The sequence below is a fragment of the Hemitrygon akajei genome, chromosome 7 (genome assembly GCF_048418815.1).
Source record: "Hemitrygon akajei chromosome 7, sHemAka1.3, whole genome shotgun sequence".
NCBI lineage: Eukaryota > Metazoa > Chordata > Chondrichthyes > Myliobatiformes > Dasyatidae > Hemitrygon > Hemitrygon akajei.
In genome coordinates, this window is record NC_133130.1 from 37,381,884 (window position 1) to 37,401,887 (window position 20,004).

Genomic DNA, 20,004 nt, shown 5'->3' on the forward strand with positions numbered 1-20,004 from the left:
GCTGGTACTGTGCTGGCTACAAGTAGGAACAGAGCAGCGGAGTCCCAGTGTATAATGGATTCTTCACCGCTGAAATAATGGTAGCATTTCTTACAAAGGGAGAATTTTTACATAATTAGCTAAAAGTATTCCAAAAACATGAGAATGCCCATTGAATTGAGTAAAGCTGAATGCCTTGATTACTATTACCCAGATTCAAAATATACCTAGGATATTAAAAACATTAAGACAATAGGAACATGGCAAACTTATTGTTTTACCTTCTCAAGATTGACACAGTGCCGTATGAAGAAGTTACCAAAATCCAATTCCCCACTTTGGCTCTCAGACTTTAAAGTGGGAATGGTTTTCAACACCTGGAAAGCAGTTTCTTCCAGACCCTGTGTAATCAGGTTCAAGCACAAGTTCATTGCGTCTGTAATAACAAAGAAGTCAGAACGTTAAGTTAAAGAAGCCTGAGGTGTAGAGAATTCTCTACCAAGGTATTAAGTTTCTGGACATTAAGCAAGAAAATCCAAAGACACCACCATGATCTTACTTAAAGGAAAAGCCAATTCAGAGGCCACATGAACTTCTTCAGTCTCCTAAGAAAATCCACATTATCTGGGATAAACACAGAAAATATCCATCTCTTATATTTCTAAATTGTCCAAAGTTGTAATTATCCTATGATTGCCCAATAACATGTATATCTCTCACTGAATATTTAACCATCAGCTTAAAGTTGAAAATGTTACCAAATCATTTGTAATGCAAGACGTAATGAATAATTAAATGTAAAAAGTATTGAGTAAAAACTGACTACCTTGAAAATAATAAAAAAGGGAAATCACACAAAATAATAAAGCTTTTATTCTCTACAGTACAACTCTTGGTAATCAGCCATCCAACTATTTGTAAATCCTGATTTACCAAAGAAATCTTAAATGCAACACTATCTAGTCCAGTATTTACATTTAGACATCATCCCATCAGATTAATTGAGAGACTTCATAGGGATTTTTTGCACGAAAAATGAAAAGAAAATAAGGATTAATTGGAATTACTGATTAATAAACTTCCTTTCATTTTTAAATTTAAAAAATAATACTTTTAACATTTTAACAAGTGAATATTTTCAACAAAGGTCTAAGGAATTACAATTGAACATCACAAATATGCAACCTAGCACGGAACTTGCCTGGTACATATCCCCTGTCATGTCTCATCCGTTCTATAATAACCTCAACATATTGTGGATAGCCAGACTTGGCCAGGCTGAAGATAATTTGCATCAAGTCTCTGTCCATCAGGCTGGCATCTGTCTTTTCAACTTTCTCCAGTGTCTATCAACAAGGGATATATTAAACATGTAAAAATAGGCTTTAGATTCAAATCACTCAAACATCTTAAGGCAGTGCTAAAAGAGATTTTTGTCCCTTCAACGCCTTTTAACCTTCTTCCCCATTATTTTTCACAATAAGCTTTATGTAAACCTGTCAACTAATGATCAGGTACCAACAAAGTACACAACCGTGTGGTTAAAATCAGACAAGAAAATTATTCTGAAGAAAGATAGTTATCACCTGCATCTTCAACATATTGTGCCATGATTTTAAAAGCTTTTAGAAAAATCTTAAACAAAACAAAGCCACAGCATTTGCAAATACAAGACTTTTACTTCCATAAGTTCGTTATTAATCTCCTTTACAATGCACCACAAGGCAATAGATTAGTTACTGTACACTCAAGGGCAAGAATAAACAGAACACAATATTACCATCACTAAGCATCTTGCACAATACAAATTCTGCATCATTTTCACAAACCAATTTTATATTACTTGTTTTTATCAAAATACAAATATTATAGTCTCAACACTAACAATCATTTATTCAAGGCAAGGGAAGGTGTATAACTTGATCATACTGAAAATAATTTAGTACTTTGTTTCACATTACTGAAAACAAAAGGGCTAAAACTGTCACATTGTCTGATATCAAAGCAAATTCTTAAAGCATTTATGACACATGCTTTGTGGCTGCAAGTAGTTGTTTCATTAATGACTCTTAGAAATGAGCATTAACTATCAATGGTTTCTCTTTAAAAACTATGAATTGCTTTTTGTAGTAAAATTAAGTCCAACTTAAATCAACAGCTGCTGCCTATTTTATACCTGCTTCAGATTTTCATTATCTCCTTTTTCAGCATATGCATTCAGCAAGGCAACGTAAGTATCTGGGCCAGGCTCAATCCCAGCTCCTCTCATCACACTTAGAATGCCCTCTGCACTTTCCATGTCACTGAAATAGAAGTTTATATGTTAAACCATAAAATTAACTAAGTGGAAAATAAACCATTCCATGCACTGCATCAGTTGATTCATATGGTAATTGTTCTATTCTGTTTAGATTCAACAACGGAAATATCAAATGGCCAAAAATGCATTCATTCATATAAGTTCAGCTTCTTTTGAAACATCAGTGCACTGGCGTAAAACATGATTAAAATCTGTTTTACCTAGTACTGCACTGTATCACGCATAAAGATGTTCAAGTGCTCCAAATAACGCAGTACTCCAATTGACCACGGCCCCACTTATATGTGAACAGACCAAAGACTGCAGTTCTACAGACACAAACTGTAGTGGATAATATAATTAAACAGAAGCTCCAAGAACATGCTATTCTAGTTGACATTGAACCCCAGCACCTGAAACTTTTGCAATCTAACTATTTTGACTTCCCTAGAAGACCATCATCTAATTTAATCCATTTCACTTGTTGTCAAGAAAAAGTTGAACAGACTGGATAAAAAAAGGCTACTCTAGACTAATGCTTCAGAAATACCTATGCTCCTAGACAAGCTATTCCATTACAGTTACAACACCAGATTTTACTCAAAACAATAGAATAATGTACAAGGGCAAATTCAACCCAGCCAATTAACAAGGAGTATTCTGCTCCACCATAGACCAATCCAAACATAGACAAGAGGTTCAGATGAGAGGGACTACACTTGAAATCAAAGAGATACTTGACTGACTGTGGTAACTAAGAAATACAATTGTCAATGGAAATACACTGACTGGAGTAACATCATTTTCAAAGAAAGATGGTGTATGTTTGTTGGCAGCAATGAATCACAATGGATTTAATTTGGCTTTTTGACACTCATCAACAGAAAAAGGCACCTTCATGTCAAAGTGAAAACAGATCTCTACAAGGTGATCTAAATTAATTACAAATATAAAACACAAAAAAATTGGTTGTGTAAGTATTCACCACCTTCAAGTCAGTATTTAGTAGATGCACCTTTGGCAGCAATTATAGCCTTGAGTCTATGTGGATCAGTTTTGATCAGCTTTGCTCATCTGGACTCTGCAATCTTTCCCCATTCTTCTTTGCAAAACAGTTCAAGCTCTGCCAGACTGCATGGGGATCATAAGTGAACAGCCCTTTTCAAGTTCAGCCACAAATTCTCAATTGGATTGAGGCCTGGACTCTGACTTGGCTATTCCAGGACATTAATGTTGTTTTTAAGCCATTCCTGTGTAGCTTTGGCTTTCTGTTTCAAGTAATTGCCTTGCTGGAAAACAAATTTTCTCCCAGGACTTTGCAGACTGAATCAAGATTTCCTCCACGATTTCCCCGTATTTTGCTGCATTCATTTTACCCTCTACATTCACAAGTCTCCCAGGGCTTCTGCAGCAAAGCACCCCCATGACATAATGCAGCCACCACCATTCTTCACGGTAGGTATGATGTGTTTTTAATGGCGTACAGTGTTTTGCTTATGGCAAGCATAGAGTTTAGCCTGAAGGCCAAAATGCTCAATTTTGGTTTCATCAGACCATAGAAACTTCCTCCAGCTGACTTCAGACTCTCACACATGCCTTCTGGCAGGCTCTAGCTGAGATTTCATGTCAGTTTTTTTTCCAACAGGGTCTTTTCTTTGCCACTCTCCTATAAAACTGCGACCGGTGAAGCACCCGAGCAACAGTTATATACGCAGTCTCTCTCCTCTCAGCTACTGAACTCCACCAGAGTTGTCATAGGTCTCTTGGTAGCCTCTCCCTCTAGTCCCCTTCTTGCACAGTCACTCAGTTTTTGCGGACGGCCTACTCCAGGCAGATTTACAGCTATGCCATATTCTTTTGATTTCTCAACTGTACTCCAGGGGATATTCAGTGACTTGGAAATGTTCTTGTGTGCCTCTCCTGACTTGTACTTCTCAATAACCTTTTTGCGGAGTTGCTTGGAGTGTTCTTTTGTCTTCATGGTGTAGTTTTTACAAGGATACTGACTCACCAGCAATTGGACCTTCCAGATACAGGTGTATTTTGACTACAATAAAACATGAAAACTTCTGGGGGTGGGGGGGGGGGGGGGGGGAGCTGGGTGAATACTTTTTATAGGCACTGTAGGACTTCTTTGCAGGGGCTCCTTAAACAGAATCCCTTTGGCTCCCTATTAGCACCCTCACCCTGTCCTAAGATAAGAAACAGGGATGTGTCCTGATGTCTGCATAGTAACTCAATTCAATTTACAGCTCCTCAGATAATGATCTTTAAGCACAGTATTGTGCAAGAGCCTTGGGCACATATATAGAAAGCTAAGACGGATAAGACTTTTGCATAGTACTGTATTTCCTCAAGGGGAGGGGGGAGAGAGTAAACAAACAAGTATACTGTTTTTGTGTTATTTATCTAATTGGGTTCTCTTTATCTAGTTTTAGAATTTATGTGAAGATCTGATCACATTTTAGGTCATATATACACAGAAGAGAAAATCCTACGGGATTCACAAACTTTCTAGCACCACTGTAAGTAACATTTTGAAGGTGGCAAACATAAAAACAAAGCTGAGCTAATAGTGGAGGGAATGAATGATCAGGATTCTGGATGGGGTTCCAACCTGCTTTGTTATGGTGTTGAATTTGGGAACTACACTCCATACCCCATCATAATCATGACATGCTTTCTAGATGATGGTACAGCTCTGGCATGCCATGGAAGTTGCCTCTTATTTGCTTTAGAGTCACAGTATGAATGTGCTAGGCCAGCTGAAATTTTGGGCAAGTACAATCACTTGATGGTGTGCAAGATTTGACTCCAACATGTTTCTTCTCGTTTCCTTGACATGCCCAATTAAGCCTGTTTGTTAGGTCCAAATCTGAACCAAAGTTGTGATGAAGTTTGGAATTGAGGGGGGCCTGGCCAAAATTGAGAACCAGTGGGCAGGCAATGTGAGTAAATGTTGCTTGGTAACTGTTAAAAGTACTTTCTATCACCTTACAGATAGTTGAAACATTTCTCTTCTGCACTACTTTTATTTTTTTTCCAGAATAAAAGTCAAATTTATTGTCACTGACACAAGTTGTGAAATTAGTTGTATTGTGGCTGCAGTACAGTGCAGGTGTAACAAATTAAAAGTTAAAAATAAATTAGTGTAAAGAGGAATAGCAAGGTTGTTTCATGAGTACATAGATCATTCAGCAATCTGATGGCAGATGGGAAGAAGTTGTTCCCTAAGCGTTAAGTTTGGGTCTTCAGGCTTCTGTACCACTTCCCTTTCTTTCTTTTTCAATCTTTTTATTATTATTATTAATATCAACAAAATAAAATTGATACATAGATAATAGGATTACAAACATACACATTACAACTGAACATGAAAGAATACATAAGCAATGATTACAGTATAAATGAGTTCCCAAATCATGGACAATATAAGTAACAAATAAACAAGGCAAACCTAGGTATATCATAATATATTTTTTTTAAAACAGAAAAAAGGAAAAGAAAAAAAATTATGCAAAAAAACTAATCTAATAATCTAATAACTAATAAGGAAAAAAATGAAAAAAGAAAAAGAGAAAAAGAAAAAATGGGAAAAAAGGGCTGTTTATAATATCTCACAAAAATACAAAATCATCAGTGTCGTCAACTCCAATCCTCTCAACATATATAAAATCGAAACTGGAAAAACAAATAGGCTTGGAACAGGGTCCTATTACATCATGTGAAAATATTGAATAAATGGTCTCCATATCTTTTCAAATTTAATAGAAGTATCAAATACAACACTTCTAATTTTTTCTAAATTTAGACATAACATAGTTTGAGAAAACCAATGAAATACAGTAGGAGGATTAATTTCTTTCCAATTCAACAAAATAGATATTCTAGCCATTAATGTAAGAAATGCAATCATTCGACAAGCAGAAGAGGATAAATGGAGTGAGTCCATCATTGGTAAACCAAAAATTGCAGTAATAGGATGAGGTTGTAAATCAATGTTCAATACCGTAGAAATAATATCAAAAATGTCTTTCCAATATTTTTTCAAAAGTGGACACGACCAGAACATATGAGTTAAAGACGCTATCTCAGAATGACATCTGTCACAAATAGGATTTATATAGGAATAAAAATGAGCCAATTTATCCTTGGACATATGAGCCCTATGCACAACCTTAAACTGTATTAATGAATGTTTAGCACATATAGATGATGTATTAACTAATTGAAGAATTTTATCCCAATTCTCAATAGAGATAGTAAGATTAAGTTCTCTTTCCCAATCATTTTTAGTCTTATAAAAGGGCTCTGAACATATCTTCATAATTATATTGTAAAGTTTTGATATTAGCCCTTTCTGAGAAGGATTTAGTTCAAACAAATTCTCCAAAATACCTGAAGACACAAAATTTGGAAAAGTAGGAAGTACAGTATTTAAGAAATTCCTAATCTGTAAATATCTAAAAAAAAATGAAATCTAGGCAAATTATATTTATTAGATAATTGTTCAAAAGACATAAAACAATTATCCAAAAATAAATCGGAAAATCGTAGTAATCCTTTAGTCTTCCAAGCTGAATAAGCTTGGTCTATAATAGAAGGATAAAAAAAGCAATTGGATACAATAGGAATATTTAAAACAAACTGAGTCAATCCAAAAAATTTCCGAAATTGAAACCATATACGTAAAGTATGTTTAACTATTGGATTGTCAATTCATTTCGGCAATTTAGAAAGAGCAAAGGGAAGAGAAGACCCTAAAATAGAGCCCAATGAAAATCCTTGTACAGATGTAATTTCCAGGTTCACCCAATGAGGGCTAAAAGATAAATCCCAATCCTTTAACCAACATATCAAATATCGGATATTAACTGCCCAATAATAAAATCTAAAATTAGGCAATGCCAATCCACCTTCCTTGCTTGCCTTCTGTAAATATTTTTTACCTAATCTAGGATTTTTATTCTGCCATATATATGAGGAAATTTTTGAATCAACATTAGCAAAAAAAGATTTCGGAATAAAAATTGGTACCGCTTGAAATATATATAAAAACTTGGGTAAAATAACCATCTTAATAGCATTAATCCTACCTATCAGAGATAAAGATAATGGTGACCATTTAGTAAACAAACATTTAATCTGATCGATTAGGGGTAAAAAATTAACCTTAAATAAGTCCTTATAGTTTTTTGTGATTTTAATCCCTAAGTAAATAAAAGAGTCATTAACTAATTTAAAAGGTAAATTTCCATAAATTGGAACCTGTCTATTTAAAGGAAACAATTCACTCTTATTAAGATTTAATTTATACCCGGAAAAATTACTAAATTGAGCCAACAATGATATAACTGCAAGAATGGATTTCTCAGGATCAGAAATAAATAATAATAATAAATCATCTGCACATAATGATAGGTTATGTATATCCGTCCCACGATTAATGCCAAAAATGTTCTGTGATTCTCTGATAGCAATTGCCAAGGGTTCTAAAGCAATATCAAATAATAATGGACTAAGAGGACAGCCTTGTCTAGTACCCCGAAATAAATGAAAAAAGGGAGATCTTTGATTGTTAGTAAGCACCGAGGCTACTGGAGTATGATATATCAGCTTAATCCAGGAAATGAATGTCGGACTAAAATTAAACTTCTCAAGCACAGTAAATAAGTATGGCCATTCAACTCTATCAAATGCTTTCTCCGCATCTAGTGAAATGACACATTCTGAAGTGCTATGTGAAGGAGTATAAACAATATTCAATAATCTCCTAACATTGAAAAAAGAATAGCGATTTTTAATAAAACCGGTTTGATCTTTCGAAATAATTTGGGGTAATACCTTCTCCAGCCTGGATGCCAGTAACTTGGAAAAGATCTTGGAATCTACATTCAATAAAGATATTGGTCTATAGGATGCACAGTCAGTAGGGTCTTTATCTTTCTTCAATATTAAAGAAATGGAAGCTCTATAAAAAGATTGTGGCAAATTGCCCAATCTAATTGCTTCTTCAAAAACCCTGCAAAACCAAGGAGAAAGAGTAGCGGAAAAACATTTTAAAAATTCTACTGTATACCCATCTGGACCTGGTGCTTTCCCAGAATTCATAGAGGAAATAACCCCTTTAATTTCTGCATCCGTAATAGGAGTTTCTAATATTGAAAGATCATCTGATGATAATTTTGGAAAATTCAATTTCCCAAGAAAATCACACATGGTATTATAATCATGAGGGAATTCAGAATGATACAGGGAGGTATAAAAATCTTGAAATGATTTGTTTATCTCATCATGGTTAACTGTCAGATCCCCATTCTGCTGACGAATCTTAGTAATTTGACGTTTAACCAAAGCATTCTTCAATTGACTAGCTGACAGTTTACCCGATTTATCACTATGTATATAAAAATCAGATCTGGTTTTCATTAATTTATTTTCAATCGAAGATGTAAGTAATAAACTATGTTCCACTTGAAGTTCAACCCTTTGTTTGTAAAGCTCCTTACTAGGAGTAGTCGAATATTTCTTGCCAATCCCTTTAATTTTATCAACCAATAAAAGAGTTTCCTTCTTAATGCATTTTCTCAGACCAACGGAGTAGGAGATAATCTGTCCACGTATATATGCTTTAAAAGTGTCCCAAAGTGTTCCGCAAGAAATATCACCCGTGGAATTAGTTGAAAAGAAGAAATCGATCTGTTCCTTCATAAATTTAATAAAATCCGGATCTTGCATTAAGGTAGAATCAAATCGCCATTGTCTCGCACTAGAAGCTGTATCCGTAAATTTAATAGAAAGTTTTCATGGAGAATGGTCAGAGATGGCTATAATATCATAATTACAACCAATTACTGAAGGAATAAAACAAGAGTCAATAAAAAAATAATCAATTCTCGAGTAGGAATGATAAACATGTGAGAAAAATGAAAACTCTTTGTCCTTAGAATGCCGAAATCTCCAAATATCAAAACTTCCATTATCAGTCAAAAAAGAGTTAATATAAGTGGCCGACTTATTAGGTAAAGTCTGAGTAGATATAGATTTGTCCAACAAAGGATTTAAACAACAATTAAAGTCACCACCCATTATTAACTTATATTCATTTAGATTAGGTAGAGAAGTAAATAAGGACTTAAAAAAATCAGGATAATCCACATTTGGAGCATAAACATTAACCATAGCAACCTTTTTGTTAAAAAGTAAGCCAGTAATTAACAAAAATCTACCATTTGGATCCGAAAAGATATCATGCTGGACAAATGCAATAGAGGAGTCAATAAAAACTGAAACTCCCTTTACTTTAGCATTCGAATTCGAATGGTACTGTTGATCCCCTCCAAAACCTAAAAAAGCGATAATTATCCTCTTTCCTCACATGAGTTTCTTGTACAAAAATAATATGTGCTTTAAGTCTTTGGAATACTTTGAAAATCTTTTTCTGTTTAATCGGATGGTTTAAGCCATTAGTATTCCAAGAGACAAAATTAATGGTCTGAGCCATATTTCTGAAATCAACCCTTTGGTATATAAAGGGTTAACCAAATTATGAACTCATGCACCCGGAAGAGGAACAAAAATAAGGGGCGGACCCGGAAGTGACGACATCGCGGACATTTTAGTAGTTTAAAATCAGCCCAAATGAAGAAACTAAAAAAAAACTGATGTAAAGAACATAAGATTTAGAAAAACACCCCCATTCCCCACCCAAGAAGAGAAAAGACCTCCCCAGCCAGGAAAAGGCTGGGAAAAAGGAGAGATTAAACTAAATCTACCCCCATATCAGCAGAAGGCAACTCCGTATATAAAGGATATAAAAGATCCACCCAAACTCTAAAGAAATAATAATCACTATACTAAAACCAAACTTCTTAATATAATTGGTAGTAAAAAAACCAAAAAGAATATAATCACTAGTAACTTATAAATCGGGTTAAAACCCAAACAAACCAAAAAAAATTTAAACTGTGATAAGAAATGCATTATAGGAAGAAGACGAGAGAAAAACAAATGGCGAAATCAAAAAAAAGCCAAAAATATTTTTTAAAAACCGCCATCTTAGTAAAAAAAAATTCACCTTCGAAGGATTAATAAAAATGATCAAAGCTTAAGTACAGTGATTGAAGTAAGTAAAATAAAAAGATTAGTACATCAAAAAAAAACTTTAACTAGAGTATAAAATATAGAGTAAACCTACACCAATAGCCAGAAACAACATCTGGTTTCGGAAACAAAAACCATCTTGCAACGATCAAAATCACTCATTTATTAGAGATGAGAATCCGTAGCAGTAGGGAAGTTCTCATTCAAAAAGCTTCTCGCTTCAGATGTAGAAAAGAGCGCAGGTTTTAGATTTTTCTCCTAACATTCGGACATCAGAGGTTTAAAATGAAGCCTTGCCTTCATTACTTCTGGACTAAAATCTTCCACTAATCGAAAATTGAATTCTTGAAATTTGACGGTCCCTACACGCCGAGCCACACGAATAAGTTGCTCTTTAACATGCACATAATGAAATCGGACAATTACAACCAGTGGTTTAGCTGAAGCACTTGGTGATCGACGCGTAATTCTGTGAGCGCGATCGAGTAACGGAGGACTGTCTGGGAATACAGAAGGGAACGCATCCTTTAAAAGTTGAGCAAAGTACTTCGAGGAGTCCCCTTGTTCAATACCTTCCGGGAGACCAAGTATGCGTAAGTTCTGTCTTCTGGACCGATTCTCAAAGTTGACACTCTTGGCTTTAAGTGTTTCCACCTGTTTAATCGTCGAAAGTAATTTCTGCTCCAGTTTTTCAATTATCAAGTCTCGCTTCCGAGCGTCCTCTTGCAAAGTTGCGATTAGAACTTGCTGCTGGTTAACTACTGAATCTGTCTTATCCATATAATCTTGAAAAGCCTTTATATCTTGTTTGAAAATTTGTCGTTGTTCTTCAAATTTTTCATTTAAAACCTCCAATAATATTTCATAAGTCAATTCAGTGCGCTTAGGATCGGTCTTTTTCTTCTTCCCGTTCCCGTTAGGATCCTTCCCAGGTTCTCGCCCTTTAGATCTAAGAGCCATTTCTGTATTCATTTCTTCAAAATTCACAATAAACTCTTAAAGATAAGTCCAAGAAAGCATCAAGAATCTTTTGGTGTAGGTAAAAGTAAGTTAAATAAGGGTGATCATAGGTTTAAAAAAAGTAAAGGTTATGGAGCGAATCTGAAACAATGCTCACTCCATGAGCGTCTCCTGCTGACCCCCCTGTACCACTTCCCTGATGGTAGTAATGAGAAGAGGGCAGGTCCTGGATAACGGAGGTCTTTAATGAAAGATGTCGCCTTCTTGAGGCATCACCTTTTGAAGATGTCAGTGATGGAGCTGACTGAGTTTACAACCCACTGAAGCCTCTGAAGATCTTGTGCACTGGTGTCTCAGTATCAGTCAGAATGCCTCTAACAGTACATTTTAGAAATGTATTTATTGACATACAGTGCAGAATATTATTGTTTTCTATTGCTGCTGTATAACAACAAATTTCACAACATTTGACAGTGATACTGAACCTAATTCTGATGGACGACAATTGCTCAGATTGGATTTGATCTGTTTTTTTTCTGCACATGACACATCTTATTGAAACGTATAAAATTCTAGAGGGATTGGACAAGCTAGATGCAAGAAGATTGTTTCCGATGTTGGGGAAGTCCAGAATGAGGGGGTCACAGTTTAAGGATAAAGGGGAAGCCTTTCAGGACCGAGATGAGGAAAAACTTCTTCACACAGAGAGTGGTGAATCTATGGAATTCTCTGCCACAGGAAACAGTTGAGGTCGGTTCATTGGCTATATTTAAGAGGAGTTAGATATGGCCCTTGTGGCTAAAGGGATCAGGGGGTATGGAGAGAAAGCAGGTACAGGGTTTTGAGTTGGATGATCAAAAGCCATGATCATACTGAATGGTGGTGCAGGCTCGAAGGGCCGAATGGCCTACTCCTGCACCTATTTTCTATGTTTCTATCTGGGCAATTTTCTAGTGTTGTGCCGATCCCTTTTTTATAAATGTACTGAATTGACTTTGACCTTCATTATTTCTGGAGGCCATGTCTTGATCCACATTTGATTTCGATGCCTGGTTCTCGGCACAGTGGTGAGAGGTGAGCAAACGATTGAAGAGGATTCTCAGGGGCAAGATTTACAAGCATTGGGAGAAGCATGGTCTTATTAGGGATAGCGAGGGGCAGCTTTTCCAAGGTCACAAAACAAAACAATGAATGTAGAGGGGTGGATGTAGTGTCTACAGATTTTGGTAAGGCACTTGACAAGGTTCTCTATGGTAGGCTGCATTGATTCGGAATTGGCATGCCCATAATAAGGGGTGGTAGTGAATTGAACATTTTCTGCCTGGAGGTTGGTGTCTTGCAGTGTTCTGCGGGGATCTTGGACCTCCACTCTGCAATTTTTTTAGAATTTACTTGAAGTAGTAGAGGGGCGGGCTACAGATAATGTGAAAGTTGGAACTGTTGCGGATAGTGTAAAGTTATTGCAGGTTACAAGATAAATATAGGATGCAGAGTTGGGCAGACAAGTGGCAGATGAAATTCAATCCAAAAAACTTTGGAAAACTGCACTTGAAAGCAGAGTATAAGGTTAACGGCAGCTTTCTTAGCATGTGGAGGAACAGAGGGATCTTGGGGACCAACTCCATAGATCCCTTAAAAATTGCTAGACAAATTGATGGGGGGGGGGTTAAGAAATGTAATGTATGTAGGCCTTTATTATTTCAGGGGACTGAGTTCAAGAGTTGCAAAGTAATACTGTAGTTCTATAAAACTCTGCTTCAACCACACTTAGAATATTGTATTCATCTCTAGTTGCTTCATTATCAGAAAGATGTGGAAGCTTTAGAGAAGGTGCAAAGGAGATCTACCAGGATGTGCCTGAATTAGAGAGCATGCCTACTGAGGAAAGGTTGAGAAAGCAAGGGCTGTTCACTTTGGAGCAAGACAGGATGGGATGCAACATCAAAAGGTTCTATAGATTATGAGGCACAAATAAAGTGGACCGCCATCACTTGTTTCCCATGGTGGTGATTACCAATACCAGAGGATATCTCTGTGAGGTGAATGGAAGGAATTTTAAGGGAGATGTCAGTTAGCTCCTTCCCCTCCCTCCACAGAGAATTTTGGGTGCCTGGAACACACTGCCAAGGAGTATGGTGGGGGGGGGGGGGGGGGGGGAGGGTGTTGAGACTGATATAATAGGGTCATTTAAAAGACTCTTAGATAAGCACATGATGTAAGAAAAATAGAGAGCAAGGGCTCTGTAGGAGGGAGGAGTTAATATTCATCACAGAGTAGGTTTATATAGATCAGAACACCAGTGGCCATAGGTTGGTAATGTATTGTATTATGTACTATATCCTCATGAAATCTCTGCATTTTCCTCATAGCTCATACTGCCACTCTGCTTTATATTATCAGCAAAATTAGTGTTTTACACATGAGATCTCATCCAAAGAATTGATACAGATTCTGAACCTGGGGCCAGAGCATCAATCTCTATGGAACCCCACATCACAGACTCGCAATACAAACATTACCCAGTTTTCAGTTATGTATTTTCTGGCTGTTAACCAATCCATAATATTACATCAACATAATCATCTTCTAAAATTGCACTCTCGAAATTTGTTTAAGCTCTAGGACCAGAGGGCACAGAATAGAAAGACATCCCTTTAGAACAGAGATGAGGAGGAATTTCCAGAGGGCAGTGAATCTGTGGAAGTCATTGTCACAGATGGCTACAGCAGCCAAATCACTGGGTATATTTAAAGGAGAGGTTGGAAGGTTCTGAATTGGTAAGGGCACCAAAGGTTACGAGGAGAAGTTAGGATAATGGGATTGAGAGGGATGATTAACCAGCCATGATGGAACAGTCGAACAGACTCAGTGGTGTGAATGGCCTAATACCACTCCCAAGTCTTATGCTCTTGTGCTGTACTTAAAGATGCAAAGGAGAAGAAACCACGGCTAGTGATAAATTATGTATATTTGGCCAGCTCAATGCAAGACTCCATGAGGACATTGTGAAGAAGAGTTTCAGAAGAATTTCACAGTGAAAAGCCCATCGTCACATTGCGTCCTTCGAAGTTTTGTCTCAATCATTCTCGTGGGATGGCAGCCAGACCATGGGATTCAAACAGAATTTTTTGTAAAATATAACAATGGATGTGTCCCAACACAAATGATGGCCATAAAATGGAAGAAAATAGTTCAAGTTCAGAAATAAATTAGATAGTGAGAGCTGAAAAAGTACCTGCATGACAATGAGTGTAACTGTACGCATGAGAAACGGTCCATGAAAAAACAGCTTACTTTCCCATTCTCTGAATCTTGTAACTGGAGGCAAGCCATTAAATGGAGTTCATTCCTATTTTCTATGGGAGGTGGCCATGGGTCATTTAACACCTTTAGTGGCCTTCCTGACCACTTATAAAGATAGTTGAGCAAATGCACACAGCTATCTGACCAGAGACACATGCAAGTCAGGAGAGTCTGGTTAGCTCTTAGTTCTTAAGAGCTAAGCATCTTAAGAAAACCAGTGGCTTTGTTGACAATGCTTTACCAAGATTTTGTACATTAAAGTGACCATAAGACATTTATGGCAGACGCGGCTATTTAGCAAAACGAGTGCTCACCATTCCATCATGGCTGATTTATTATCCCTCTCAACCTCATTTGCCAGCTGTCCCCGTAACCTTTGATGCCCTGATCAATCAAGAACTTATCACGCTCCGCTTTAAAAATACCCAATGATTTACCCTCCATAGCCACCTAAGGCAATGAACTCCACAGATTTACCAACTTCTGGCTTAAGAAATTCCTTCTCATTTCTGTTCTGAAGTGATGTCCCTCTATTCTGAGGCTCTGCCCTCAGGTCCTAGACTGCCCCCCACTTCCTCTCTACATCCACTCTATCTCGGATTTTCAATTAAGGCTCTTTCAATTGAGAGCCACAGTACACTTGAAATCAAACTCTGCTTATTTAATAACAAAACTACCATATCACCAGGCTTACATTTTAAACACGAAAATAAAGACATGCACACAGTTCCGAGATTTTAAAATATTATATTGATTTAACACTTTTTAAAGCAATATACATTCCAAGTCATAAGTCCTCTATTTACCTACCCAGCCCGTGCATGTCCTGTAACCAAGGAATTAAACACTGCCTCAGTAATTGGCAGATCCTTATCCTTCATGAAACCAAGAATCTTACTAGAAGAGAATGAAATGATAAGTATTAATATCACATCGCTATACTTAAATACAAGTAAATGCAAATAAAGGCAAACAATTCAAATTCCTTTCCAATCAACTGATTAATTTTCCCTTATATATACACACTAGTTACTTGGGCAACTACTGTCCTTTCTAGTCTCCAAAGTATATGAAATGCTAATAATAATAAGACATTCAACAGATACGAAAAGGCTACTCTTTACAAAACAACACCGTTGAAAGCAATTGAGTTGCACTGAGCAAAATCTTCAGCCACAGTACGGAGAAAATGGACGAGCTTAATGAGATGAAGAGTCACAACCTGAAATGTTGATCCTCGCATTTCCCTTCATCGATGATTGGTCCAATCTTGGATCACTTGCCTGAAGTCTATTTTTACATATTTAGTTTGAACATGACACTCACTTGGAACTTATTTGGACATGGAGTATAATGACAAAAAATGCAAAGTCTTGGAATTTCTCCTCCAAAACTTCATTTCAAAAGGGGGAAAAAACCTTACCATCTTTGATGAAAGATACCAGAGCAGTCAAAACAGTGTGTAATTTGAGGCTTTCTCAACATTGTAACAACTTAAATTTAAGCAATGTGCCAGGTGACTGTTTGAAGAGCAGTGTATTTTCAATCTCCAACATTAATCTGTACTCATCTATTAAAATAAACCTGAACACACAGCAAACATGAAGGTAACACTTGTGAAAAATTGCTTTGAAACAACAAACAAGTGGCACAATTCTCATTAAAGTATCTCCACCACTGTTATCAGATAAAGCACACTGCAGGAATCCTCCAAACACCGATGTCTCTCTCATGTTAAGAAAGATATAGGCTTGTCAATGTCAAGAACTGAGTACTTATTCCATAATAATTGTCATTTTGTGGTTTCCTTTTTCATAATAAAATTATTGAAAACTTATTCTTAAAATTTGGGCTTATTATGTAAATAAGGCAAAACATTTTTAGCATTCCCCAAGCACACAATCTACAGTATATTAAGAATTGTTTCAAAATCATACCTTGCACCCTCAATATCTCCATCATTACAATATGCTGTTATCAGTCTTTGGAAAGTAACCTGTATTTTGAAGCAAGGAGGGGAACAAAAAAAAATCAATAATTTGTAACAAATTTTCCTTGACATGCAATTTGATAAGTAATCTGAGTGAACTGAAATAGTAAAATAAATATTTACTGACATTAATAAATGTTTAATTTTATAGTCAGATGAACGTACACAAGATATTTTGGGAAAGTTGGTGCTGCAATGAAGAGAGAGGTTTACTTTACATCCAATAGGAGAAAAATAAAATAACTTGAGACTTGAGTACACATTTCAAGTACTTTTAACATCTATAAATATTATAGCTTTAATCAAGATAGAAACTACAAAATTGGAAGCAATTAATTTTGAAACCATACAAAACAGGACAATTAACTCACTCTATTAGGCTGTACATTTGCAGATTCCATTTTTGCCAGAAACTCAGTTGGTGAAAACTTGTGGTCATTCTGAAGGTAGACTTTCAACAATGCATTGTAGTGGCTCACGTCATAAACACCACCTAAGTATCACAGACTTTTGGTAAGAAAACAGCATATATTGATCCATAATTACTGATAAAATTATATCTGCACAGTTTAACATATAGAACAAATCTTTGGAACAGTAATATATTTAGCTCAAAACAATGGACTGAAATCTTTCACCTCCCAACTATAAGGATTTCTACCAAACACTGTTGTAAGAAAAAGTTTGTGAACCTTTTGTAAATAACTCATTTTCTGCAATAATTACTCATAAAAATGAAGTCTGATCTTCATCTAAGTCACAATAATAGACCAACACAATCTGCCTAAACTAATAACACACAAGCAATTGTACGAATTCTTGTCCACACTGAGTACACCAATTAAACAATCGCAGTCTAGGTTCAGGAAAGTATATGAACTTCTGGGGTAATGCCTTCTCCAAAAGCTATTTGGAGTCAGGTGTTCCAATCAATGGGATGAGACTGGAGATGTGAGCTCTAGAGGTGCCCTGCCCTATAAAAAAAGACGAAGTCAGGTCACTGACAGAGCCTGCTCTTCTCAAGAAAGATCTATTTATGTGCAGCATGCCTTGATCAAAACAACTTTCAGAGGTCCTTTGAAGAAGAATTTTAGCTGGAAAAGGTTCCAAACAGCATTCCTAAAGGCCTGAGTGTTCATCAGTCCACAGTAAGAGAAATTATCTACCAAAGAAGAAAATTCAGTACTGTTGTGACTCTCTTAGGAGTGGGATCCTGAAAAGGTCACACAAAGAGCACAACATACAATGCTGAAGGAGATGAAAAGAACTCAAGGATAACAGCAAAAGGCCTGCAGAAATCTCCAGAACCTGCTAAAGTCTCTGCTCATGTGTTCACAATAAGAAAAACACTGAACCACTGCTCTCCAAAAATAAAATTGCTGCACATCTGAAGTTTCCACCTGGATGTTCTACAACACTTCTGGGACAACGTTCTGTTGACAGATGAGACAAAAGTTGACCTCTTTGGCAGAAATGCACATTGCTAAGTTAGGAGGAAAAAGGGTACTGCACTCAAACACCAAAACCTTATCCCAACTGTGAAGCCGGAAGGAACATCATGGTTTGGGGCTGCTTTGCCACCTCAGGGCCTGGACAGCTTGCTAACGCTGAGGGAACAACAAATTCAAAATTATATCAAGATGTTTTACAGGGAAATATCAGGGTAGTAACCCAACAACTCAAGCCTAATAGAAATTAGACATTGCAATATGACAATGATCTAAACACACACAAGAGTAAATCAACAGCAGAATGGTTTAAAAAGAAGAAAATTTGTGTTTTGGAATGGCCAAGTCAGAGTCCAGATCTTAACCCAATTGAGATGCTGTGCTATGACATGAAGAGGGCTGTTCATGCAAGGTATCCCAGAAATATTGATGAAGCGGTTTTGTAAGGAAGAATGGTCCAAAAATCCTCCTCACCATTGCGCAAGTCTGATTAGCAGCAACAGGAAACATTAGGTGGAAGTTATTGCTGCTAAAGGAGGTTTTACCAGTTATTAAATACAAGAGTTCACAGTCTAGACTGTGAATGATTAAACAATGTGTTCAATATAGACATGAAAAATGCAATTGCTTGTGATATTAGTTTAGCAGATTGTGTTAGTCTATTATTGTGGCTTAGCTGAAGATCAGATCAAATTTTATGAGTAATTAATGCAGAAAACCAGGCAATTGCAAAGGGTTCACAAACCTTTTCTTGCAATTGCACTTGAACTATCTCAACTCTTTCCGTTGGGCCTCCCTCCATATATTAAATAATTTCTGATCATAATTTTTGCTAAAATTGCTCAGTTGGGAACTAAAATTTTATGCTATTCTGGGATAATGATGAGACATTAATTCTGACAATAAAGACGGTTGATTTTATTCTTTATTTTTAAGTCCTGGAACTCTGCAAGTTCCTTTGAAAGCAATGACTGCCAGGATCCTATAAAACTGAAAGAAGTCTAAGCAGTTCCAAAGAAATTGTTAGAAACAGCTGAGATTTTGACAAGATACACAACGGTTGTCAGAAGCACTCAAGCCCTCAATTAAATAAAAATGTTTACACTGCTAACTTTGAGTTTGTATGGCAATTAAGCCAAGGGGTTAAATATTTATGACATTAACAGCTTCAGAACTTCTGCAATAAACGCGACTGCAACACGTAAAAGCGATTTCTTTTCAAAGCTTGACACTAAACATCCTGTTGGCAGAATAGTTCAATGAAATATATCAATTAAATTACCCATCTTTTTATTCAATTCAAATCAAGGAAACAAGATGGATTGTTAAATTATATTTCTGTGGCTTTAGAGCAATATAAATGAATTATATAATCTATCTGCCACCCAGATTTTTCATATTTTTCCCCAGAAGTGTTTATGAATGTAGTAATTTGCCTGGAGCTACTGCCATTTTAGATGTAGTCACATAAAAGAAATGAAAGGAATCTTTTACCTTACATGCCCATACACCGTGAAACAGGACAAATTTATAACATCAATATTTCACATTTGCGAGATAATGAATAGACTTGTGACAATGGAAAATAGAATTTGTCACAATGATGTTGAACTGTTGCAAAAAAGATTAAATCTGTAAGACTGATTTTCACTGGCCAAACTTGGAAACAAAAAAAAAGTGCATTCTGCCTAAAATATTTTGTGGCTGGGATTTTGCATTAAGATTAATAATAAATTAACAGTAATTATTAAGGATTAAAGTGGATAGCAACTTCCTCAGTCCATAGAGATGCAGTTAAATACAGGAATCTGCAAGGTATTATCCGTACGTCGCCCTGTTCCTCTACAACTGCATCCCTGATTGTTGTCCCGCTGAGAAACTTGGTGTTTAAATGCACCAGTATGACAGAACTTTCATTTCAA

The 20,004-nt window shown here is 36.3% G+C and overlaps 1 protein-coding gene across 1 annotated transcript in view; it reads right to left on the reverse strand.

The window, feature by feature from the left end:
• The window catches only part of lrpprc (leucine-rich pentatricopeptide repeat containing), a 138,596-nt gene that overhangs the window by 101,477 nt on the left and 17,115 nt on the right, over positions 1–20,004 (reverse strand). Inside the window, exons 4-9 of the mRNA XM_073050655.1 lie at positions 17,006–17,127; positions 16,582–16,640; positions 15,455–15,541; positions 2,156–2,282; positions 1,181–1,325; positions 261–415 (exon numbers count right to left, since the gene is read on the reverse strand). Coding sequence (XP_072906756.1) covers positions 261–415; positions 1,181–1,325; positions 2,156–2,282; positions 15,455–15,541; positions 16,582–16,640; positions 17,006–17,127 — 695 coding nt within the window. The remainder of the gene's footprint in view (positions 1–260; positions 416–1,180; positions 1,326–2,155; positions 2,283–15,454; positions 15,542–16,581; positions 16,641–17,005; positions 17,128–20,004) is intronic.